This window comes from Oncorhynchus keta, chromosome 8, assembly GCF_023373465.1.
Source record: "Oncorhynchus keta strain PuntledgeMale-10-30-2019 chromosome 8, Oket_V2, whole genome shotgun sequence".
Classification (NCBI taxonomy): Eukaryota; Metazoa; Chordata; class Actinopteri; order Salmoniformes; family Salmonidae; genus Oncorhynchus; species Oncorhynchus keta.
This window is the reverse complement of record NC_068428.1, coordinates 19,090,553-19,113,994: the sequence shown is the minus strand read 5'-3', so window position 1 is coordinate 19,113,994 and position 23,442 is coordinate 19,090,553. Positions and strand designations below refer to the sequence as shown.

The following is a 23,442-nucleotide window of genomic DNA, read 5'->3' as shown; positions in this document are numbered from 1 at the left end:
GTCTTTCCTCCCCCTCCTTGTATGTTTATTGGTAGCATTTTCATTCCTTGTGTTTGGGGCCGTTACTATTGTGAGCACCCTGTGGTGCGTTGGTGCTATTAAAGACGCACAGCATTGCATTCTCTGTCTCCTGCGTTTGACTCCACACCCACGACACCCGGAGCATTACAGATCCAGGCGCCAGGACCACAATTATAAATTCCATCTAGACACCATTGCCCTAGAGCACACAAACAACTATACATTCCTTGGCCTAAACATCAGTGCCAAAGGTACAAAGCTGTGAACGATCTGAGAGACAAGGCAAGAAGGGCATTCTATGCCATCAAAAGGAACATAAATTTCAACATACCAATTAGGATTTGGCTAAAAATACTTTAATCGGTCATTGAGCCCATTGCCCTTTATGGTTGTGAGGTCTGGGGTCCGCTCACCAACCAAGACTTCACAAAATGGGACAAACACCAAATTGAGACTCTGCACGCAGAATTCTGCAAAAATATCCTCAGTGTACAATGTAAAACACCAAATAATGCATGCAGAGCAGAATTAGGCCGATACCCACTGAATATCAAAATCCAGAAAAGAGACGTTAAATTCTACAATCACCTAAAAGGAAGTGAATCCCAAACCTTCCATAACAAAGCCATCACCTACAGAGAGATGAACCTGGAGAAGAGTCCCCTAAGCAAGCTGGTCCTGGGGCTCTGTTCACAAACACAAACAGACCCCACAGAGCCCCAGGGCAGCAACACAATTAGACCCAACCAAATCATGAGAAAACAAAAAGATAATTACTTGACACATTGGAAAGAATTAACAAAAAAACAGAGCAAACTAGAATGCTATTTGGCCCTAAACAGAGAGTACACAGTGGCAGAATACCTGACCACTGTGACTGACCCAAACTTGAGGAAAGCTTTGACTATGTACAGACTCAGTGAGCATAGCCTTGCTATTGAGAAAGGCCGCCATGGGGGAATAATGTCTCTCAAGAGAAGACAGGCTATGTGCACACTGCCCACAAAATGAGGTGGAAACTGAGCTGCACTTCCTAACCTCCTGCCCAATGTATGACCATATTAGAGAGACATATTTCTCTCAGATTACACAGATCCGCAAAGAATTCAAAAACAAATCAAAATTTGACAAACTCCCATATCTACTGGGTGAAATTCCACAGTGTGCATCACAGCAGCAAGATTTGTGACCTGTTGCCACGAGAAAAGGGCAACCAGTGAAGAACAAACACCATTGTAAATACAACCCATATTTAATGCTTATTTATTTCCCCTTGTGTACTTTAACCATTTGTACATTGTTACAACACTGTATATATATATATATATATATATATAATATGACATTTCTAATGTCTTTATTGTTTTGAAACTTCTGTATGTTAAATGTTTACTGTTCATTTTTTATTGTTTATTTAACTTTTATATATTATCTACCTCACTTGCTTTGGCAATGTTAACACATGTTTCCCATGCCAATAAAGCCCCTTGAATTGAATAGATAGATAGATAGATAGATAGATAGATAGATAGATAGATAGATAGATAGATAGATAGATAGATAGATAGATAGATAGATAGATAGATAGATAGATAGATAGATAGATAGATAGATAGATAGATAGATAGGTGAGAGACTGGGCCTCTATGGAAGGGGTATAGGAACGGGCAATGGGATGGAGGGACATGGGGGGAGAGAGGGAGGAGAGGGTGTCCCCTGGTCGGCTGTGTTATTAGGCTGCCATTAGGAGAGGAGGGGCTGCAGGATATCAGCTCCATTAAGGAACAAATCCATCCCATATGCTGCACTTCCTCCTCCACCTCCACTTCCTCCTCTTCCCTGGGAGTGTGCTCCCTATTGCACCGGCTTTCCCAGACAACTCAACTCCGGCCTGACGACACCTAGCCAGCTCTACACCCTGGGAAGCAGCATGGGGCTCTGTTAGCCTGATGAATAGCCCAATGGGGGTCAGGTACTGTAGAAAAGGAGGGAATGGAGTGATGGGGTAGACAAACTGAGAGAAAATGTGTGTGTTGGCAGCAACTAAACATACGCTTGTTTCTATTGAAGAAACATATAAAGCGTTGAAAATGGAAGTACTTAACGTTCATACAGTTCATAACTAACCAGAAACCAGATGTAGTGTTTAGGTCCAAGCTTATTTCAGTCACGTCCATGTCTCAACTCAACTGTGTCTGCTCTGTGCCTCCCGAGTGGTGCAGAGGTCTAAGGCACTGCATCGCAGTGCTAGCTGTGCCACTAGAGATTCTAGATTCGAGTCCAGGCTCTGTCACAGCCTGCCGCGACCGGGAGACCCATGGGACGGCGCACAATTGGCCCAGCGTTGTCCGGGTTATGGGAGGGCTTGGCCGGCAGGGATGTCCTTGTCCCATCGCGCACTAGCGACTCCTGTGGCGGGCCGGGCGCATTGCACACTGACACGGTCGCCAAGTTTACGGTGTTTCCTCTGACACATCGGTGCGGCTAGCTTCCGGGTTAAGTGGGCATTGTGTCACTTGGTTGGGTTGTGTTTCGTGGGATGCACGGCTCTCGACCTTCGCCTCTCAAGACTGTAACTACCAATTGCATACCACGAAATTAGGGGGAAAATGGGTTTAAAAAAAAGAAAAACTCTCTACTCTGCTCTGTTCTGCTGATGAAGAGGTGGAGCATTGCTCATCCAGACGAACTCGACGAGTCTTCCTCTCATCTTTGCACAAAAGACAGTACAGCAGCCCTTCATCTGTATCCAGCAGCTCAACAATAGAACAACCGTGAAGGTATCCAGACATTCAACGTCATCTCATCAACAATCTCCAGTGAGATTCAACTGTCAATAGATACAAGGACACGTCTTTATCCATCTCACAGACTAACATCATATGGCTTACATAGAACACCTCCGCTCCCATAAGGAACAAAGGACAGAGAAGAAGGGCCAGCGAAATGGAGAGCGAGGCGAGGGCGGAAAGCAGGCGAGAGAAAGGATAGAGGGTACAGAATTAATCAAGACGAGAGAGAAGAGCAGTAAGGTTGTAGAGAGAAGATAGAAAGAGAGAGAAGAGCAGTAAGGTTGTAGAGAGAAGATAGAAAGAGAGAGAAGAGCAGTAAGGTTGTAGAGAGAAGATAGAAAGAGAGAGAGAGAGAGAAGAGCAGTAAGGTTGTAGAGAGAAGATAGAAATAGAGAGAGAAGAACAGTAAGGTTGTTGAGAGAAGATAGAAAGAGAGAGAGAGAGAGAAGAGCAGTAAGGTTGTAGAGAGAAGATAGGAGAGAGAGAGGAGCAGTAAGGTTGTAGAGAGAGAGAGAGAGAGAGAGAGAGAGAGAGAGAGAGAGAGAGAGAGAGAGAGAGAGAGAGAGAGAAAGGGGAGCAGTAAGGTTGTAGAGAGAAGATAGAAAGAGAGAGAAGAGCAGTAAGGTTGTAGAGAGAAGATAGAAAGAGAGAGAAGAGCAGTAAGGGTGTAGAGAGAAGATAGAAAGAGAGAGAGAGAGAAGAGCAGTAAGGTTGTAGAGAGAAGATAGAAAGAGAGAGAGAGAGAAGAGCAATAAGGTTGTAGAGAGAAGATAGAAAGAGAGAGAAGAGCAGTAAGGTTGTAGAGAGAAGATAGAGAGAGAGAAGAGCAGTAAGGTTGTAGAGAGAAGATAGAAAGAGAGAGAAGAGCAGTAAGGTTGTAGAGAGAAGATAGAAAGAGAGAGAAGAGCAGTAAGGTTGTAGAGAGAAGATAGAAAGAGAGAGAAGAGCAGTAAGGTTGTAGAGAGAAGATAGAAAGAGAGAGAAGAGCAGTAAGGTTGTAGAGAGAAGATAGAAAGAGAGAGAAGAGCAATAAGGTTATAGAGAGAAGATAGAAAGAGAGAGAGAGAGAAGAGCAGTAAGGTTGTAGAGAGAAGATAGAAAGAGAGAGAGAAGAGCAGTAAGGTTGTAGAGAGAAGATAGAGAGAGAGAAGAGCAGTAAGGTTGTAGAGAGAAGATAGAGAGAGAGAAGAGCAGTAAGGTTGTAGAGAGAAGATAGAAAGAGAGAGAAGAGCAGTAAGGTTGTAGAGAGAAGATAGAAAGAGAGAGAAGAGCAGTAAGGTTGTAGAGAGAAGATAGAAAGAGAGAGAAGAGCAGTAAGGTTGTAGAGAGAAGATAGAAAGAGAGAGAAGAGCAGTAAGGTTGTAGAGAGAAGATAGAAAGAGAGAGAAGAGCAGTAAGGTTGTAGAGAGAAGATAGAAAGAGAGAGAAGAGCAGTAAGGTTGTAGAGAGAAGATAGAAAGAGAGAGAGAGAGAAGAGCAGTAAGGTTGTAGAGAGAAGATAGAAAGAGAGAGAGAGAGAAGAGCAGTAAGGTTGTAGAGAGAAGATAGAAATAGAGAGAGAAGAGCAGTAAGGTTGTTGAGAGAAGATAGAAAGAGAGAGAGAGAGAGAAGAGCAGTAAGGTTGTAGAGAGAAGATAGAAAGAGAGAGAGAAGAGCAGTAAGGTTGTAGAGAGAAGATAGGAGAGAGAGAGGAGCAGTAAGGTTGTAGAGAGAGAGAGAGAGAGAGAGAGAGTGAGAGAGAGAGAGAGAGAGAGAGAGAGAGAGAGAGAGAGAGAGAGAGAGAGAGAGAGAGAGAGAGAGAGAGAGAGAGAGAGAGAGAGAGAGAGAGAGAGAAAGGGGAGCAGTAAGGTTGTAGAGAGAAGATAGAAAGAGAGAGAAGAGCAGTAAGGTTGTAGAGAGAAGATAGAAAGAGAGAGAAGAGCAGTAAGGGTGTAGAGAGAAGATAGAAAGAGAGAGAGAGAGAAGAGCAGTAAGGTTGTAGAGAGAAGATAGAAAGAGAGAGAGAGAGAAGAGCAATAAGGTTGTAGAGAGAAGATAGAAAGAGAGAGAGAAGAGCAGTAAGGTTGTAGAGAGAAGATAGAGAGAGAGAAGAGCAGTAAGGTTGTAGAGAGAAGATAGAGAGAGAGAAGAGCAGTAAGGTTGTAGAGAGAAGATAGAAAGAGAGAGAAGAGCAGTAAGGTTGTAGAGAGAAGATAGAAAGAGAGAGAAGAGCAGTAAGGTTGTAGAGAGAAGATAGAAAGAGAGAGAAGAGCAGTAAGGTTGTAGAGAGAAGATAGAGAGAGAAGAGCAGTAAGGTTGTAGAGAGAAGATAGAAAGAGAGAGAAGAGCAGTAAGGTTGTAGAGAGAAGATAGAAAGAGAGAGAGAGAGAAGAGCAGTAAGGTTGTAGAGAGACGATAGAAAGAGAGAGGGAGAGAGAAGAGCAGTAAGGTTGTAGAGAGAAGATAGAAATAGAGAGAGAAGAGCAGTAAGGTTGTTGAGAGAAGATAGAAAGAGAGAGAGAGAGAGAGAGAAGAGCAGTAAGGTTGTAGAGAGAAGATAGAAAGAGAGAGAGAAGAGCAGTAAGGTTGTAGAGAGAAGATAGAAAGAGAGAGAAGAGCAGTAAGGTTGTAGAGAGAAGATAGAAAGAGAGAGAAGAGCAGTAAGGTTGGAGAGAGAGAGAGGGAGAGAGAGAAGAGCAGTAAGGTTGTAGAGAGAATATAGAAAGAGAGATAAGAGCAGTAAGGTTGTAGAGAGAAGATAGAAAAAGAGAGAAGAGCAGTAAGGTTGTAGAGAGAAGATAGAAAGAGAGAGAAGAGCAGTAAGGTTGTAGAGAGAAGATAGAAAGAGAGAGAGCAGCAGTAAGGTTGTAGAGAGAAGATAGAGAGAGAGAGAGAGAGAGAGAGAGAGAGAGGAGCAGTAAGGTTGTAGAGAGAAGATAGAAAGAGAGAGAGAGGAGCAGTAAGGTTGTAGAGAGAAGATAGAAAGAGAGAGAGAAGAGCAGTAAGGTTGTAGAGAGAAGATAGAGAGAGAGAAGAGCAGTAAGGTTGTAGAGAGAAGATAGAAAGAGAGAGAAGAGCAGTAAGGGTGTAGAGAGAAGATAGAAAGAGAGAGAAGAGCAGTACGGTTGTAGAGAGAGAAAGGCAGAGAGAGAGAGAGAGAGAAGAGCAGTAAGGTTGTAGAGAGAAGATAGAAAGAGAGAGAAGAGCAGTACGGTTGTAGAGAGAAGATAGAAAGAGAGAGAAGAGCAGTACGGTTGTAGAGAGATTGAAAGAGAGAGGAGAGAGTAACAGCAGAAAGAAACCAATGTAGTTCCACTGTAAGCTTGGATGTATTCTCTCTCAGTCTCTCCATTGTTCTGGAAGCCATGCATGCAGCAGTGTTGCAGAGGGTGGGGTCTTAGCGCGGCAAAGCTGCTCCACATAGCTTTCCTCAAAGAGATTCTGCTGTACCTCCCCGCCCGTTCTCTCCTCTCACTGGGGGAATCAGCTGCAGCATGCCATCCCTCTCAATGAAACATATGCATTGTAGGCTGCCCGGCTCCATGCATGTTCTCTGTACGGTGATGGGCTTTGAACCTTGACTGATTCTCTCTGGAGAGATGAGTGTGTTGCAGCAAGCTTTTAATGTGACTGGTGACTGATGCAGCCTAAAAGCCTTGTTGGCTGGTACAATGTGTTCTGGTCTGGGTACTGAATGTGATTTATTTGGGGGAAATAGATTTCTTCCACACCAAGCTTTTGTTTCTATAACATCTCTAGAGAACTGATTATTGAGTTGATGTGACTCGCACACACAGACATGTTACCTTCTGATAGTCATCTTTGGAGGCCAGAGCCTGTTCAAGCTGCTCCTGTGTGTATGTGTAGATGGCTGATCGATAGGTCGCTCCTACGTCGTTGCCCTGACGCATTCCTGACAATGAGAGAGAACACAATGTTGGGTAACTTTAAGAGAAGTTACTGGACTAAAGACAATATATTTCACTCAATATAGTGTAAGACATAAAAGAAGGACAAATTCGACAGACAAAGAGAGACACACACACACACACACACATACACAGAAACAAACACACACACACAGAAACACAGGGTTACAAGGTACTCTAAGTTAACAAAAGTTTACTTCCATATAATTTCTTCTAAACATCGAAACCATCCTGTCCATCCACCAACCTACCAGCATACTATGTTTACTTTGTTTGCTCTGACAGTCTTACGAAACAAACTCACAATCAACCCTGTTTGTCTGTCTGGGGAAAACAACCTGGAGACGAGACCAGACCGACTGCGGTGTAATTTCAATCAAAGCACAGTTCACCTTGATGCAGATGTAGAACATGATACAGCTACTGCCTGCCTGCCTGCCTGCCTGCCTGCCTGCCTGCCTGCCTGCCTGCCTGTCTGTCTGCCTGTCTGTCTGTCTGTCTGTCTGTCTGTCTGTCTGTCTGTCTGTCTGTCTGCCTGTCTGTCTGCATGTCTGTCTGCCCGTCTGTCTGTCTGTCTGTCTGTCTGTCTGTCTGTCTGTCTGTCTGTCTGTCTGTCTGTCTGTCTGTCGGTCTGTCTGTCTGCCCGTCTGTCTGTCTGTCTGCCTGCCTGTCTGTCTGCCCGTCTGTCTGTCTGCCTGCCTGTCTGTCTGTCTGTCTGTCTGTCTGTCTGTCTGTCTGCCTGTCTGCCTGCCTGCCTCTGTGTAATTATTATGTTGCTGGAAGCGGAGTGGCGTGTGAGCCGTGCAGACAGACAGTGAATCACACTGATTTTGTTCCCTGACAAAAAGCTCCCATTCAAACACGCAATCATTGGCTAGGTGTTAGAGGACACAGTGAAAATGTCTTGTAGGTTGAAGACAAACCATTTAGTCGTACTGTTGAGAGTAGCCTCATGTTACGATCACATGGAATATGACAGTGAGTCTTACAGTAAGGGAATAAGTAGGTTAACCTTATCGAGCATCACTGGGCCTGTGAGCAGCACTTCAGAGAATGCTTGACCTTAGTCGCTATCTTGACCTTTCTGAATAGTATACCCATATTGCATCCATACCACAGGTACATACACTACGTGTCCAAAAGTATGTGGACACCTGCTTGTCTTTGACCTCATTCCAAAATCCTGGGCATTAACATGGAGTTGGTCAGGCCTTTGCTGCTATTACAGTCTCCACTCTTTTGGGGACCATGAAAAACAGGTCCAGACCATTATTCCGTATCCACCAAACTTTACAGTTGGCACTATGCATTTGGGCAGGTAACGTTCTACTGGTATCAAACCAAACCCAGATTTGTCCGTCGGACTGCCAGATGGTGAAGCATGTTTCATCACTCCAGAGAACGCGTTTCCACTGCTCCAGAGTCCAATGGCGCCAAGCTTTACACCACTCCAGCCGACTCTTGGCATTGCTCGTGGTGATCTTAGGCTTGTGTGCGGCTGCTCGGCCATGGAACCCATTTCATGAAGCTCCTGACGAATAGTTATTGTGCTGACGTTGCTTCCAGAGGCAGTTTTAAACTCGGTAGTGAGTGTTGCAACCGAGGAGAGACAATTTTTACGCGCTTCGGCGCTCAGAGGTCCCTTCTGTGAACTTGTGTGGCCTACCAAATCGTGGCTGAGTCGTTGTTGCTCCTAGACATTTCCACTTCACAATAACATCACTTACAGGTCACCGGGGAAGCAGGGCAGAAGTTTGACAACCTGACTTTGTGGCGTCCTATAATGGTGCCATGTTGAAAATCACTGAGCTCTTCAGTAAGGCCAGTGTACTGCCAATGTTTGTCTATGGAGATTGCATGGCTGTGTGCTCGGTTTTATACACCTGTCAGCAACGGGTGTTGCTGAACTAGCCAAATAACCTAATTTGAAGGGGTGTCCACTTACTTTTGTATACTGTATATAGTGTAGGTAATACATGAAGGATGCATATAAACTCAGCAAAGAAAGAAATGTCCTCTCACTGTCAACTGCATTTATTTTCAGCAAACTTAACATGTGTAAATATTTCTATGAACATAACAAGATTCAACAACTGAGACATAAACTGAACAAGTTCCACAGACATTTGACTAACAGAAATGGAATAATGTGTCCCTAAGAAAAGGGGGATCAAAATCAAAAGTAACAGTCAGTATCTGGTGTGGCCACCAGCAGCATTAAGTACTGCAGTGCATCTCCTCCTCATGGACTGCACCAGATTTGCCAGTTCTTGCTGTGAGATGTTAACTCACTCTTCCACCAAGGCATCTGTAAGTTTCCAGACATTTCTGGGGGGAATGGCCCTAGCCCTCATCCTCTGATCCAACAGGTCCCAGATGTACTCAATAGGATTGAGATCCAGGCTCGTCGTTGGCCATGCCAGAACACTGACATTCCTGTCTTGCAGGAAATCATGCACAGAATGAGCAGTATTGCTGGTGGCATTGTCATGCTGGAGGGTCATGTCAGGATGAGCCTGAAGGAAGGGTACCTGTCTGTCTGCATGTCTGTCTGCCCGTCTGTCTGTCTGAGCCTGAAGGAAGGGTACATGAGGGAGAAGGATGTCTTCCCTGTAACGCACAGCGTTGAGATTGTCTGCAATGACAATAAGCTCAGTCCGATGATGCTGTGACACACCGCCCCAGACCATGACTGACCCTCCACCTCTAAATCTATCCCGCTCCAGAGTACAGGCCTCGGTGTAACACTCATTCCTTCAACGATAAATGTGATTCTAACCATCACCAGTCCTGTCAGTCCTGTCTGGTCCGGCGACGGTGGGTTTATGCCCATAGGCGACGTTGTTGCCGGTGATGTCTGGTGATGTATCTTCTTATCCACTATGTGACATAGTGTGTGTATCTTCTTATCCACTGTGTGTCATAGTGTGTGTATCTTCTTATCCACTATGTGACATAGTGTGTGTATCTTCTTATCCACTGTGTGTCATAGTGTGTGTATCTTCTTATCCACTCTGTGTCATAGTGTGTGTATCTTCTTATCCACTGTGTGTCATAGTGTGTGTATCTTCTTATCCACTGTGTGTCATAGTGTGTGTATCTTCTTATCCACTCTGTGTCATAGTGTGTGTATCTTCTTATCCACTGTGTGTCATAGTGTGTGTATCTTCTTATCCACTGTGTGTCATAGTGTGTGTATCTTCTTATCCACTCTGTGTCATAGTGTGTGTATCTTCTTATCCACTATGTGTCATAGTGTGTGTATATTCTTATCCACTGTGTGTCATAGTGTGTGTATCTTCTTATCCACTGTGTGTCATAGTGTGTGTATCTTCTTATCCACTGTGTGTCATAGTGTGTGTATCTTCTTATCCACTCTGTGTCATAGTGTGTGTATCTTCTTATCCACTATGTGTCATAGTGTGTGTATATTCTTATCCACTGTGTGTCATAGTGTGTGTATCTTCTTATCCACTGTGTGTCATAGTGTGTGTATCTTCTTATCCACTGTGTGTCATAGTGTGTGTATCTTCTTATCCACTCTGTGTCATAGTGTGTGTATCTTCTTATCCACTATGTGTCATAGTGGGTGTATATTCTTATCCACTGTGTGTCATAGTGTGTGTATCTTCTTATCCACTGTGTGTCATAGTGTGTGTATCTTCTTATCCACTGTGTGTCATAGTGTGTGTATCTTCTTATCCACTGTGTGTCATAGTGTGTGTATCTTCTTATCCACTATGTGACATAGTGTGTGTATCTTCTTATCCACTATGTGTCATAGTGTGTGTATCTTCTTATCCACTATGTGTCATAGTGTGTGTATCTTCTTATCCACTATGTGTCATAGTGTGTGTATCTTCTTATCCACTGTGTGTCATAGTGTGTGTATCTTCTTATCCACTGTGTGTCATAGTGTGTGTATCTTCTTATCCACTCTGTGTCATAGTGTGTGTATCTTCTTATCCACTATGTGTCATAGTGTGTGTATATTCTTATCCACTGTGTGTCATAGTGTGTGTATCTTCTTATCCACTGTGTGTCATAGTGTGTGTATCTTCTTATCCACTGTGTGTCATAGTGTGTGTATCTTCTTATCCACTGTGTGTCATAGTGTGTGTATCTTCTTATCCACTATGTGACATAGTGTGTGTATCTTCTTATCCACTATGTGTCATAGTGTGTGTATCTTCTTATCCACTATGTGTCATAGTGTGTGTATCTTCTTATCCACTATGTGTCATAGTGTGTGTATCTTCTTATCCACTGTGTGTCATAGTGTGTGTATCTTCTTATCCACTATGTGTCATAGTGTGTGTATCTTCTTATCCACTGTGTGTCATAGTGTGTGTATCTTCTTATCCACTGTGTGTCATAGTGTGTGTATCTTCTTATCCACTGTGTGTCATAGTGTGTGTATCTTCTTATCCACTGTGTGTCATAGTGTGTGTATCTTCTTATCCACTATGTGACATAGTGTGTGTATCTTCTTATCCACTGTGTGTCATAGTGTGTGTATCTTCTTATCCACTATGTGTCATAGTGTGTGTATCTTCTTATCCACTATGTGTCATAGTGTGTGTATCTTCTTATCCACTGTGTGTCATAGTGTGTGTATCTTCTTATCCACTATGTGTCATACTGTGTGTATCTTCTTATCCACTGTGTGTCATAGTGTGTGTATCTTCTTATCCACTGTGTGTCATAGTGTGTGTATCTTCTTATCCACTGTGTGTCATAGTGTGTGTATCTTCTTATCCACTGTGTGTCATAGTGTGTGTATCTTCTTATCCACTATGTGTCATAGTGTGCATCTAAGGTTGCGCCTGACAGCTGAGTTGATGTGGGGAGGGGTTAACACAGAGCCAGATTTCTCTGGGGTTGTGTGTCGCCTGTGGACTCACACAGGGTCAATAAGGGTGAAATGAAACAAACACTCATTGGGAGGTTACACACTGCAGGCACTTCTCTTGGTAGGGAGTGACCCTCTCTCGCATTGCCTCTTTCTCCTACCCTCCCTCCCTCCCTCCCTCCCTTATTTCACAGAGCCCTGATTGCAACCACTCAACATGGCAGACTCATATTCCTGTTACAGATAGCTCAAGGCAGAGGGAAGGCAGTAGCCCCCACTGGAACAAGCTATGCCAGAATTGGCTTTGGAAACGCTGCAGGTGGATGTGTGTGGATGGAGGGAGTAGGTTTTATATAACACTCTTATCCAGAGCGACTTACATTTTCTTACTGGTCCCCCGTGGGAATTGAACCCACGACCCTGGTGTTTCAAGCGCCATGCGCTACCATCGGAGATACAAGGGACCTTACCTTGAGTTGGGTTGTGGCTCTCCCAGAACACCTTGAGCAGTTTAGAGAAGCTGGTCTTCTTTGGCTCCCAGACCACCCGCACCACCTCAGTATGGCCTGTCCTACCTGAGAGAGACAACAGAAGACAGGAGAAATGGTGGCGTTAGGAGATATAGGCAGTTGCCCCTATCCACTGGTCCAGGAGCAGATATGTACTTATCCTTCTGGTTAAGGTTAGGATTGGAGTATGATAATCTGATTCTAGATCTGTGGATACGTAACATTGAGTGTTCCTCCACTCGTCAGATACAGTGAATGTTAACTGAGAGTGAATGCTGTTCTCCAGTACACCAGTGAGCTGGATCAGATCTGAATGTTTTAACCAAGCAGAGAGCCCCTCTGTCCCAGAGCTTTGGAGGGAGGAGTGTCCTCCAATCACGCAAGCTGGACACCGAGTTTGGGACACGCTGATTGGATAGAGCTGTTAGGAGAACTCTCTTTCACTCTACCAGAGGGACATCCACAAAGGTTAACATCTCAATATGAGGTGAGAAGACAGAGTAAAACCATGTTTAATAAAGAAGTGCTCTTCTATTCCCAATTCAAGACATTTCTAGTGAGATGAGTTTATTCCACTGAGATGGGTGTTTAATATCACCTCATAAGGCTGTGTTCCCCACTATCTGCAGCACATCCACAGCTGGGATATTAAAAAAATGATAAGAACTAACCTGTAGGGTCACTCTCATTACAGACTGGCGCTACAGAGGAACTGTACAATAAACCTGATGGAAGAACACAGTGATGTCCTGGAGACAGGAGGAGGAACAAGGGAGTGTATGGGATACAATTGAGATGGTCTATAATTTGGTGCACACACACACACACACACACACACACACACACACACACACACACACACACACACACACACACACACACACACACACACACACACACACACACACACACACACACACACACACACAGAAGCACATGCACAGTCAAATGCACAGACGCACCCATAGATTCATGAATCCATTTAGTCCTTTCCTCTCTCCAACATTCTCTCTCCCTCTAAGCCATTCTTTTAAATCCATGAATTCATTCTCTCTCTCTGTCAGCCTCCCTCATTTTCTGCCATGCAATCTCTTTCAGCCTCCCTCTACTCACTCTCTCCCTCCCTCTCTTTTTTCCTCCCCCTCCCTCCTTTCTCCTCCTTCGGGTGGCTCCCTTGTTCAGCTGGTAGTGGAGCTGTGTGTTCAGGGTGAGCTGAAGGACATCTGAGGTGCACACACGCGGCAATCTTTACTGCTGGCAGCTCATGGGAGGACAGGCAAGATGGCTGCCAGCATGAAGCTCAGCAGGAGACAGAAGAGTCCATATGCCACCACTCTCCAACTCCCAATACATGGATGGCCACAGGGCTGGAGCAAAATATATGTTACCATCTTTTTTATTCCCGTACTGCCCTATCCTATTCCTGTACTGCCCTATCCTATTCCTGTACTGCCCTATCCTATTCCCGTACTGCCCTATCCTATTACTGTACTGCCCTATCCTATTCCTGTACTGCCCTATCCTATTCCTGTACTGCCCTATCATATTCCTGTACTGCCCTATCCTATTCCTGTACTGCCCTATCCTATTCCTGTACTGCCCTATCCTATTCCCGTACTGCCCTATCCTATTCCTGTACTGCCCTATCCTATTCCTGTACTGCCCTATCCTATTCCTGTACTGCCCTATCATATTCCTGTACTGCCCTATCATATTCCTGTACTGCCCTATCCTATTCCTGTACTGCCCTATCCTATTCCTGTATTGCCATATTCTATTCCCGTACTGCCCTATCCTATTCCCGTACTGCCCTATCCTATTCCCGTACTGCCCTATCCTATTCTTGTACTACCCTATCCTATTCCTGTACTGCCCTATCCTATTCCTGTACTGCCCTATCATATTCCTGTACTGCCCTATCATATTACATATGGTGGTCCTTCTGTGGCTCAGTTGGTAGAGCATGGCGCTTGTAACGCCAGGGTAGTGGGTTCGATTCCCGGGACCACCCATACGTAGAATGTATGCACACATGACTGTAAGTCGCTTTGGATAAAAGCGTCAGCTAAATGGCATATATTATTATTATATTATATTCCTGTACTGCCCTATCATATTCCTGTATTGCCCTATCATATTCCTGTACTGCCCTATCATATTCCTGTACTGCCCTATCATATTCCTGTACTGCCCTATCCTATTCCCGTACTGCCCTATCCTATTCCTGTACTGCCCTATCCTATTCCTATCCTATTCCTGTATTGCCCTATCCTATTCCTGTATTGCCATATCCTATTCCCGTACTGCCCTATCCTATTCCCGTACTGTCCTATCCTATTCCCGTACTGCCCTATCCTATTCCTGTACTACCCTATCCTATTCCTGTACTGCCCTATCCTATTCCTGTACTGCCCTATCATATTCCTGTACTGCCCTATCATATTCCTGTACTGCTCTATCATATTCCTGTACTGCCCTATCATATTCCTGTACTGCCCTATCATATTCCTGTACTGCCCTATCATATTCCTGTACTGCCCTATCCTATTCCCGTACTGCCCTATCCTATTCCTGTACTGCCCTATCATATTCCTGTACTGCCCTATCCTATTCCTGTACTGCCCTATCATATTCCTGTACTGCCCTATCCTATTCCTGTATTGCCCTATCATATTCCTGTACTGCCCTATCCTATTCCTGTATTGCCCTATCATATTCCTGTACTGCCCTATCCTATTCCTGTACTGCCCTATCATATTCCTGTACTGCCCTATCATATTCCTGTATTGCCCTATCCTATTCCTGTACTGCCCTATCATATTCCTGTACTGCCCTATCATATTCCTGTATTGCCCTATCCTTTCCTTACTGTACACATCCCTCATCAGAATGATGCTTTCCTCCATTCTCTCTCTGTTTCTCTTTCTTTGGGTCTATTGTCTGTTCTATGCATTCCTGCACAGCTGTCTGCCAAGGAGCAATGGTGTGTGTGTGTGTGTGTGTGTGTGTGTGTGTGTGTGTGTGTGTGTGTGTGTGTGTGTGTGTGTGTGTGTGTGTGTGTGTGTGTGTGTGTGTGTGTGTGTGTGTGTGTGTGTGTGTGTATGTGTGTGTGTGTAGACAGGGAAGGAGGAAAGGGTACAGTTATCTCTCTACAGTTACACAAGGCTGAAACCCCCACACCCCACCCATTCTTCATGTATCCCAGAAGGCAATGGGAGCAGAGCGCAGGGACTCTTGGATATAGTTGATCAGCCATGTTCAGAGTGATCCTTCTTCTCTCGCTCCCCTCCCTCTCCCTCTCTCTCTCTCTCCATTCAGTCAAGTCATCTGTGCAGTGTAACGTATGCATTCTACATCCACTTACTATATGCCTGAGTGTGTAGATTCATATTGACTATGGATTCTGTCAGACTGAATAGTTAGGAAGAGGGGGCTGCTCAGGTTTGACTATCTGAGAGAAGATACTGTGCTAACACCGGCTGTCTGTCGCAGCAGGCTGTTAAGGTTCGGATCACAGAGAAGAGAGGACAAGATAATGTGTGGGTCTAAAAGTTATATAGTTTCAAAGACAATATTTCAAATAATAAATTCAGGGCTGTTGGATGAGCTATTGCTATTGTGCCAGTGTATATTCATTTGAGAAAACCTCACCTCACAGCCCCAGCAGCAGTCAGTAACAGTCAGTAACAGCCAGTAACAGTCAGTAGCAGTCAGTAACAGTCAGCAGCAGTCTGTAACAGTCAGTAGCAGTCTGTAACAGTCAGTAACAGTCAGTAACAGTCAGTAGCAGTCAGTAACAGTCTGTAACAGTCAGTAGCAGTCAGTAGCAGTCAGTAACAGTCAGTAGCAGTCAGTAACAGTCAGTAGCAGTCTGTAACAGTCAGTAGCAGTCTGTAACAGTCAGTAACAGTCAGTAACAGTCAGTAGCAGTCTGTAACAGTCTGTAACAGTCAGTAGCAGTCAGTAACAGTCAGTAGCAGTCTGTAACAGTCAGTAACAGTCAGTAGCAGTCAGTAACAGTCAGTAGCAGTCAGTAACAGTCAGTAGCAGTCTGTAACAGACAGTAACAGTCAGTAGCAGTCAGTAACAGTCAGTAGCAGTCGGTAGCAGTCAGTAGCAGTCAGTAACAGTCAGTAACAGTCAGTAGCAGTCAGTAACAGTCAGTAGCAGTCTGTAACAGTCAGTAACAGTCAGTAGCAGTCTGTAACAGTCAGTAACAGTCAGTAACAGTCAGTAGCAGTCAGTAACAGTCTGTAACAGTCAGTAGCAGTCAGTAGCAGTCAGTAACAGTCAGTAGCAGTCTGTAACAGTCAGTAGCAGTCTGTAACAGTCAGTAACAGTCAGTAACAGTCAGTAGCAGTCTGTAATAGTCTGTAACAGTCAGTAGCAGTCAGTAACAGTCAGTAGCAGTCTGTAACAGTCAGTGACAGTCAGTAGCAGTCAGTAACAGTCAGTAGCAGTCAGTAACAGTCAGTAGCAGTCTGTAACAGACAGTAACAGTCAGTAGCAGTCAGTAACAGTCAGTAGCAGTCGGTAGCAGTCAGTAGCAGTCAGTAACAGTCAGTAACAGTCAGTAGCAGTCAGTAGCAGTCTGTAACAGTCAGTAACAGTCAGTAGCAGTCAGTAGCAGTCAGTAACAGTCAGTAACAGTCAGTAGCAGTCAGTAACAGTCAGTAACAGTCAGTAGCAGTCAGTAGCAGTCAGTAACAGTCAGTAGCAGTCTGTAACAGTCAGTAACAGTCAGTAGCAGTCAGTAACAGTCAGTAGCAGTCAGTAGCAGTCAGTAACAGTCAGTAGCAGTCAGTAGCAGTCAGTAACAGTCAGTAACAGTCAGTAGCAGTCAGTAACAGTCAGTAACAGTCAGTAGCAGTCAGTAACAGTCAGTAGCAGTCAGTAGCAGTCAGTAGCAGTCAGTAACAGTCAGTAGCAGTCAGTAACAGTCAGTAGCAGTCAGTAACAGTCAGTAGCAGTCAGTAGCAGTCAGTAACAGTCAGTAGCAGTCAGTAGCAGTCAGTAGCAGTCAGTAACAGTCAGTAACAGTCAGTAGCAGTCAGTAGCAGTCAGTAACAGTCAGTAACAGTCAGTAACAGTCAGTAGCAGTCAGTAACAGTCAGTAGCAGTCAGTAGCAGTCAGTAACAGTCTGTAACAGTCAGTAGCAGTGAGTAGCAGTGAGCTGAGGCAAGGTTTCAGCACCACCAGATGGAAAGCTCCCTGCCTCAGTGCTCTGCATTCTACAGAGCACTGCCACTATTACCAAAACAGAAACTAAATGATAACAAAACATCAATAAAATCAAACACACACGCATGCACGCACGCACATACACATACAGTCACACACACACATACACACATATTCTCTCTCTCTCAGATCCTACAGCAGTAGATGTTTAACACCTCTAAACTCTAAGCTCTGACTTCAGTTCAATATCCATCCTGAGAGAACGGCACTCTGGGAAAAGTCATCAAACAAATTTCCCCTGATGAAAGTCTTTACAAAGTTGTTTTCCACTGGAACAAATGTCAATATCCAGATCAAAGACTAGTGACTTCCATGCTCATAACAGCCCTACACAAACTGTTATTGTACTGAACCACAGACGGGAGAGATAGGAGAGAGAGGGTATTTTGCAGATTCCACACACATGCGCACACACGAACACATACACAAGTGCACACATACGAACACATACACAAGTGCACACATACGAACACATACACAAGCGCACACATACAAACACATACACAAGTGCACACATACGCACACACACTGAAAAGGGCCCGGTCTGTGAAGGTCAGAGCAGGACAAGAGGGGCCAGAGTTCAAAAAATGCCCTCAGTCCTCTTACTTCTTATACCCAGAAAACTATGTACATTCACACTGAGAGCAAAATCAAATTTCCTAAATCCTAAATCGTAAATCCCTCAAAAGCAGGTCGGAGAGGCAGTGGGTGCATCTCGAAATAACACAGAGACAGCTGGCAGTGTTTGGATAGCGCCCTGAATGTTCAAACACACCCAACTCCCAGTATTGGAATGAAAGGAAAACTGTAGTGAACAATTTCACCGTCTGAATCACGGAGACTTTCTTCCACCGCTGATGTGGAATCTCATTTGTGATTGTCCACTTTTCACAGAAAGCAGACTGCTCAGAACGGCACCTACTGCTGCTGTTGTGTTACTAACAGGAGAGTGAGGAGGCCCATCACAGGACATAGAACTCGTGATGCACATCTAATGGTGAACCTCCTTCTCTCTGGACAGCACACACACTTAGACAGTATCATGGAGAGATCCTTCTGTCTATCACATAATGGCCTTACACATTCCTTAACTGTCGGATCATTAAAAACGTAAACACACACTTGTGCACGCACACAAACACACATACAGGTCAGCGCGCGCACACACACACACACACACGTACTGCTAGAAAGCGGTCACTTCTCCCTGCCTCACTATGATAAGACCTAAGGGATTCCATTTGGTTTCCAGGGGCAGGCTGGGAGAAAACAGCCTGACAACCTAGACCCCAGATACCTCTGCTACTGAGTACAGTGCAGTAGTACCTGGTAGAAAGACCCTTCATAGAGACATGTACAAGTCATTAACATCAGGAGATGATCAAATCAAACGTGATTCGTCACATCATGAGGCTGGTTAGTGTGTTACAGACAGGCTGGTTAGTGTATTACAGACAGGCTGGTTAGTGTGTTACAGACAGGCTGGTTAGTGTGTTACAGACAGGCTGGTTAGTGTGTTACAGACAGGCTGGTTAGTGTGTTACAGACAGGCTGGTTAGTGTGTTACAGACAGGCTGGTTAGTGTATTACAGACAGGCTGGTTAGTGTGTTACAGACAGGCTGGTTAGTGTGTTACAGACAGGCTGGTTAGTGTGTTACAGACAGGCTGGTTAGTGTATTACAGACAGGCTGGTTAGTGTGTTACAGACAGGCTGGTTAGTGTGTTACAGACAGGCTGGTTAGTGTGTTACAGACAGGCTGGTTAGTGTGTTACAGACAGGCTGGTTAGTGTATTACAGACAGGCTGGTTAGTGTGTTACAGACAGGCTGGTTAGTGTGTTACAGACAGGCTGGTTAGTGTATTACAGACAGGCTGGTTAGTGTGTTACAGACAGGCTGGTTAGTGTATTACAGACAGGCTGGTTAGTGTGTTACAGACAGGCTGGTTAGTGTGTTACAGACAGGCTGGTTAGTGTGTTACAGACAGGCTGGTTAGTGTGTTACAGACAGGCTGGTTAGTGTGTTACAGACAGGCTGGTTAGTGTATTACAGACAGGCTGGTTAGTGTGTTACAGACAGGCTGGTTAGTGTGTTACAGACAGGCTGGTTAGTGTGTTACAGACAGGCTGGTTAGTGTATTACAGACAGGCTGGTTAGTGTGTTACAGACAGGCTGGTTAGTGTGTTACAGACAGGCTGGTTAGTGTGTTACAGACAGGCTGGTTAGTGTGTTACAGACAGGCTGGTTAGTGTATTACAGACAGGCTGGTTAGTGTGTTACAGACAGGCTGGTTAGTGTGTTACAGACAGGCTGGTTAGTGTATTACAGACAGGCTGGTTAGTGTGTTACAGACAGGCTGGTTAGTGTGTTACAGACAGGCTGGTTAGTGTATTACAGACAGGCTGGTTAGTGTGTTACAGACAGGCTGGTTAGTGTATTACAGACAGGCTGGTTAGTGTGTTACAGACAGGCTGGTTAGTGTGTTACAGACAGGCTGGTTAGTGTGTTACAGACAGGCTGGTTAGTGTGTTACAGACAGGCTGGTTAGTGTGTTACAGACAGGCTGGTTAGTGTGTTACAGACAGGCTGGTTAGTGTGTTACAGACAGGCTGGTTAGTGTGTTACAGACAGGCTGGTTAGTGTGTTACAGACAGGCTGTGAATTAAACACTCAATTCTAACACTGAATTATTCTGAGCACGCTAATGTTCTACAAGCACTAGGACAATGAGTCAGGGGCACTGTTGAGTAGGGTGTGGGGTCATTGTTGAGTAGGGTGTGGGGTCATTGTTGAGTAGGGTGTGGGGTCATTGTTGAGTAGGGTGTGGGGTCACTGTTGAGTAGGGTGTGGGGTCACTGTTGAGTAGGGTGTGGGGTCACTGTTGAGTAGGGTGTGGGGTCACTGTTGAGTAGGGTGTGGGGTCATTGTTGAGTAGGGTGTGGGGTCACTGTTGAGTAGGGTGTGGGGTCACTGTTGAGTAGGGTGTGGGGTCACTGTTGAGTAGGGTGTGGGGTCATTGTTGAGTAGGGTGTGGGGTCATTGTTGAGTAGGGTGTGGGGTCACTGTTGAGTAGGGTGTGGGGTCACTGTTGAGTAGGGTGTGGGGTCACTGTTCAGTAGGATGTGGGGGCACTGTTGAGTAGGGTGTGGGGGCACTGTTGAGTAGGGTGTGGGGGCACTGTTGAGTAGGGTGTGGGGTCACTGTTGAGTAGGGTGTGTGGGTCACTGTTGAGTGGGGTGTGGGGTCACTGTTGAGTCGGGTGTGGGGTCACTGTTGAGTGTTACCTGTGCAGGTCTCTTCGTAGGTGGGGTTGGGGGTGAGGCCTCCAGCATAGCCCACCTGGGTGGAGTAGACTCCCTTCTGCTTCCAGAACTTTCTCTCTGCGCCCCAGAAACAGCCCATCCCTTTAAGACAAGACATCTCAGTCAGAAACAGACCATCCCTTTAAGACAACACATCTCAGTCATAAACAGACCATCCCTTTAAGACAACACATCTCAGTCAGAAACATCCCATCCCTTTACACATATGTCAGAGTCAAGGCCCGCGGGCCACATCCGGCCCGCGAGAAGGTTTTTTACGGCCCCTGGGATGATCTTGATTTATTATTAGAACCGGCCCGCAGACCGCAGCAAGCCGGCAGCCCGCAGATCTTTTACACGCACCAATACTACATTTCCCACAATGCAACGGTGACGCACCGAGCAGTAGGCTGCTTCATTTCAATATTTATTGAAATGTTTATTGGCAAAACGGAAGGTGGACACTGAGAACCGGGGGTTTCAAACAAGGTGGGAGTCGGAGTATTTGTTCACGGAGGTAACTGGAAAACCTGTGTGTCTTCTGTGTGGAGAAAGTGTGGCGGTACTGAAAGAGTATAATCTGAGACGACATTATGAAACGAAACACGCGGACAAAAACAAGAATATGGACATGGAACAAAGGCTACAAAAGGCAGAGGAATTAAAACGAGGCCTCAAATCTCGACAGGCTCTGTTCAAAAGCCAAATCACAAGGCCAGGCTGCTGTCAAGGCCAGTTTTATTTTGGCAGAAGAGATCGCTAAATCAGCCCGGCCATTTACGGAGGGGGATTTCATCAAAAACTGCATGATTAAAGTTTGTGACGAAGTTTGCCCAGAAAAAGGCAACTCTTTTTAAATGTGAGTCTGAGCAGAAACACCATTGCCGAGAGAGTAGACCAGTTGTCCATCAATCTAAAAGAGCAGCTTGTGAAAAAGGGAAAAGATTTCATTGCATATTCCTTGGCTGTGGATGAGAGCACCGACATTTCTGACATTGCCCAGTTGTCAATTTTCATCCGCGGAGTGGACTCCAGCCTAAGCGTGACAGAGGAGTTTTTGGCTTTACGTCCTATGCATGGCACAACTACGGGGCATGATTTGTATGAAGAGGTGTCAAGATGTGTAAATGAGATGGAGCTGCCTTGGGAAAAACTCGTGGGTTTGACAACCGACGGAGCACCTGCGATGTGTGGACACAGGAGCGGACTGGTGGCGAAGATACGGGAAAAGATGCAAGAGGAAAACGCGACAGGTGAGCTGACAGCTTATCATTGTATCATACACCAGGAAGCGTTGTGCGGTAAAGCCTTGAAAATGGAGCATGTAATGAGCATCATCACGCGCACAGTTAACTTTATCAGAGCCAAAGGTTTGAATCACCGCCAGTTCAAGGCATTTCTGACGGAGTTAGAAACGGAGCATGGTGATTTGCCTTATCACACAGAGGTGCGATGGCTAAGCCAGGGAAAGGTGCTTCAAAGATGTTTCGAGCTTCGTGAGGAGATTTGTCTGTTCTTGGACAGCAAAGGGAAAGACACAACACAACTCCGAGACGAAATGTTTCTGTGTGAAATGGCTTTTCTGTGTGACATTACGAGTCATCTGAATGCAATGAACTTGCAGCTGCAGGGTCGGGATCGTGTCATCTCTGATATGTACAGTACAGTGAAGGCATTTAAAACCAAACTGACTCTGTGGGAGACGCAGATGCGGAAAGAAAATTTGAGCCACTTTCCCAGCTGCCAGACCATGAAAGAGAAGCTCTCTACCAGTGCGTTCCCGAGCGCACAGTTGGCTGATAAAATAGGTATGCTTGCCGCTGACTTTCGACGCCGATTTGCTGACTTTGAAGCACAAAAAGCAGGTTGGAACTGCTCGGTAACCCATTTGCTGTTGACGTGGAAAGCTCACCACCAAACCTCCAAATGGAGTTGATTGACCTCCAATGCAATGATGCACTGAGGGCAAAATATGCGGCAGTGGGTGCTGCGGAGTTCGCCCGTTTCCTCCCGACACAATGCCCCAGCTGCGCATCCAGGCTGCTCAAACGTTGTCTATGTTTGGCAGCACATACCTGTGTGAACAACTGTTTTCTTTGATGAACTTGAACAAAACATCACACAGAAGTCGACTTACTGCTGAACACCTCCACTCAATTCTGAGGATTTCCTCAGCTCAGAGCCTTACCCCGAACATTGATGAACTTGTGGAAAAGATGGGACACCACCAAGTATCACCCTCAACCTCAAACAAGTGAACATTACTGTGCAATCACATATTTAGAGTTTTTACTCAGTTCAAGTTTAAAAGTTAAAGTTTAATATTTGTTTTCACTGCATGTTACTTCTCCTTAAACAAAGTGTTGTTTTTGATTAATAGATTTTTGCACTTTATTTTATTGTATTTCAATCCAATTATATTTTAAAAATATTTCAGTTGAGTGGATGATAGAAAATTGCTATTATTGTTTTTTTCTTTGAAGTAAATTTAGCCCACTTTTGCTAAAATAGAAAATATAGGCTACTGATGGTGCCTTGAATACCGGTTTCTTTCATTTAATGTTCATGTTATGGGGATTTTTATATAAAGGAAATTTGTCTTTTGTGTCTGTTGAAAATTAAAGATTACTGACAGAGCCATAAGAAAATATTGCTTTATTTATCTGATCATATTGGAATATATTTGTTAGGTTTTCAGTAGGTTCAATTAGGTTCACTAGACTATATGCGTCATTTAAAAATTTTTCAATGAACATTCGAACAGTCCGGCCCTCGGCTTGTAGCTAAATTTTTTATTTGGCCCTCCGTCCATTTGA

The 23,442-nt window shown here is 44.9% G+C and overlaps 1 protein-coding gene across 1 annotated transcript in view; it reads right to left on the bottom strand.

The window, feature by feature from the left end:
• The window catches only part of LOC118376184 (mitochondrial peptide methionine sulfoxide reductase-like), a 100,077-nt gene that overhangs the window by 33,610 nt on the left and 43,025 nt on the right, over positions 1 to 23,442 (bottom strand). Inside the window, exons 3-5 of the mRNA XM_052524728.1 lie at positions 20,609 to 20,728; positions 12,044 to 12,148; positions 6,599 to 6,705 (exon numbers count right to left, since the gene is read on the bottom strand). Of these exons, the coding sequence (XP_052380688.1) occupies positions 6,599 to 6,705; positions 12,044 to 12,148; positions 20,609 to 20,728 (332 nt within the window). The remainder of the gene's footprint in view (positions 1 to 6,598; positions 6,706 to 12,043; positions 12,149 to 20,608; positions 20,729 to 23,442) is intronic.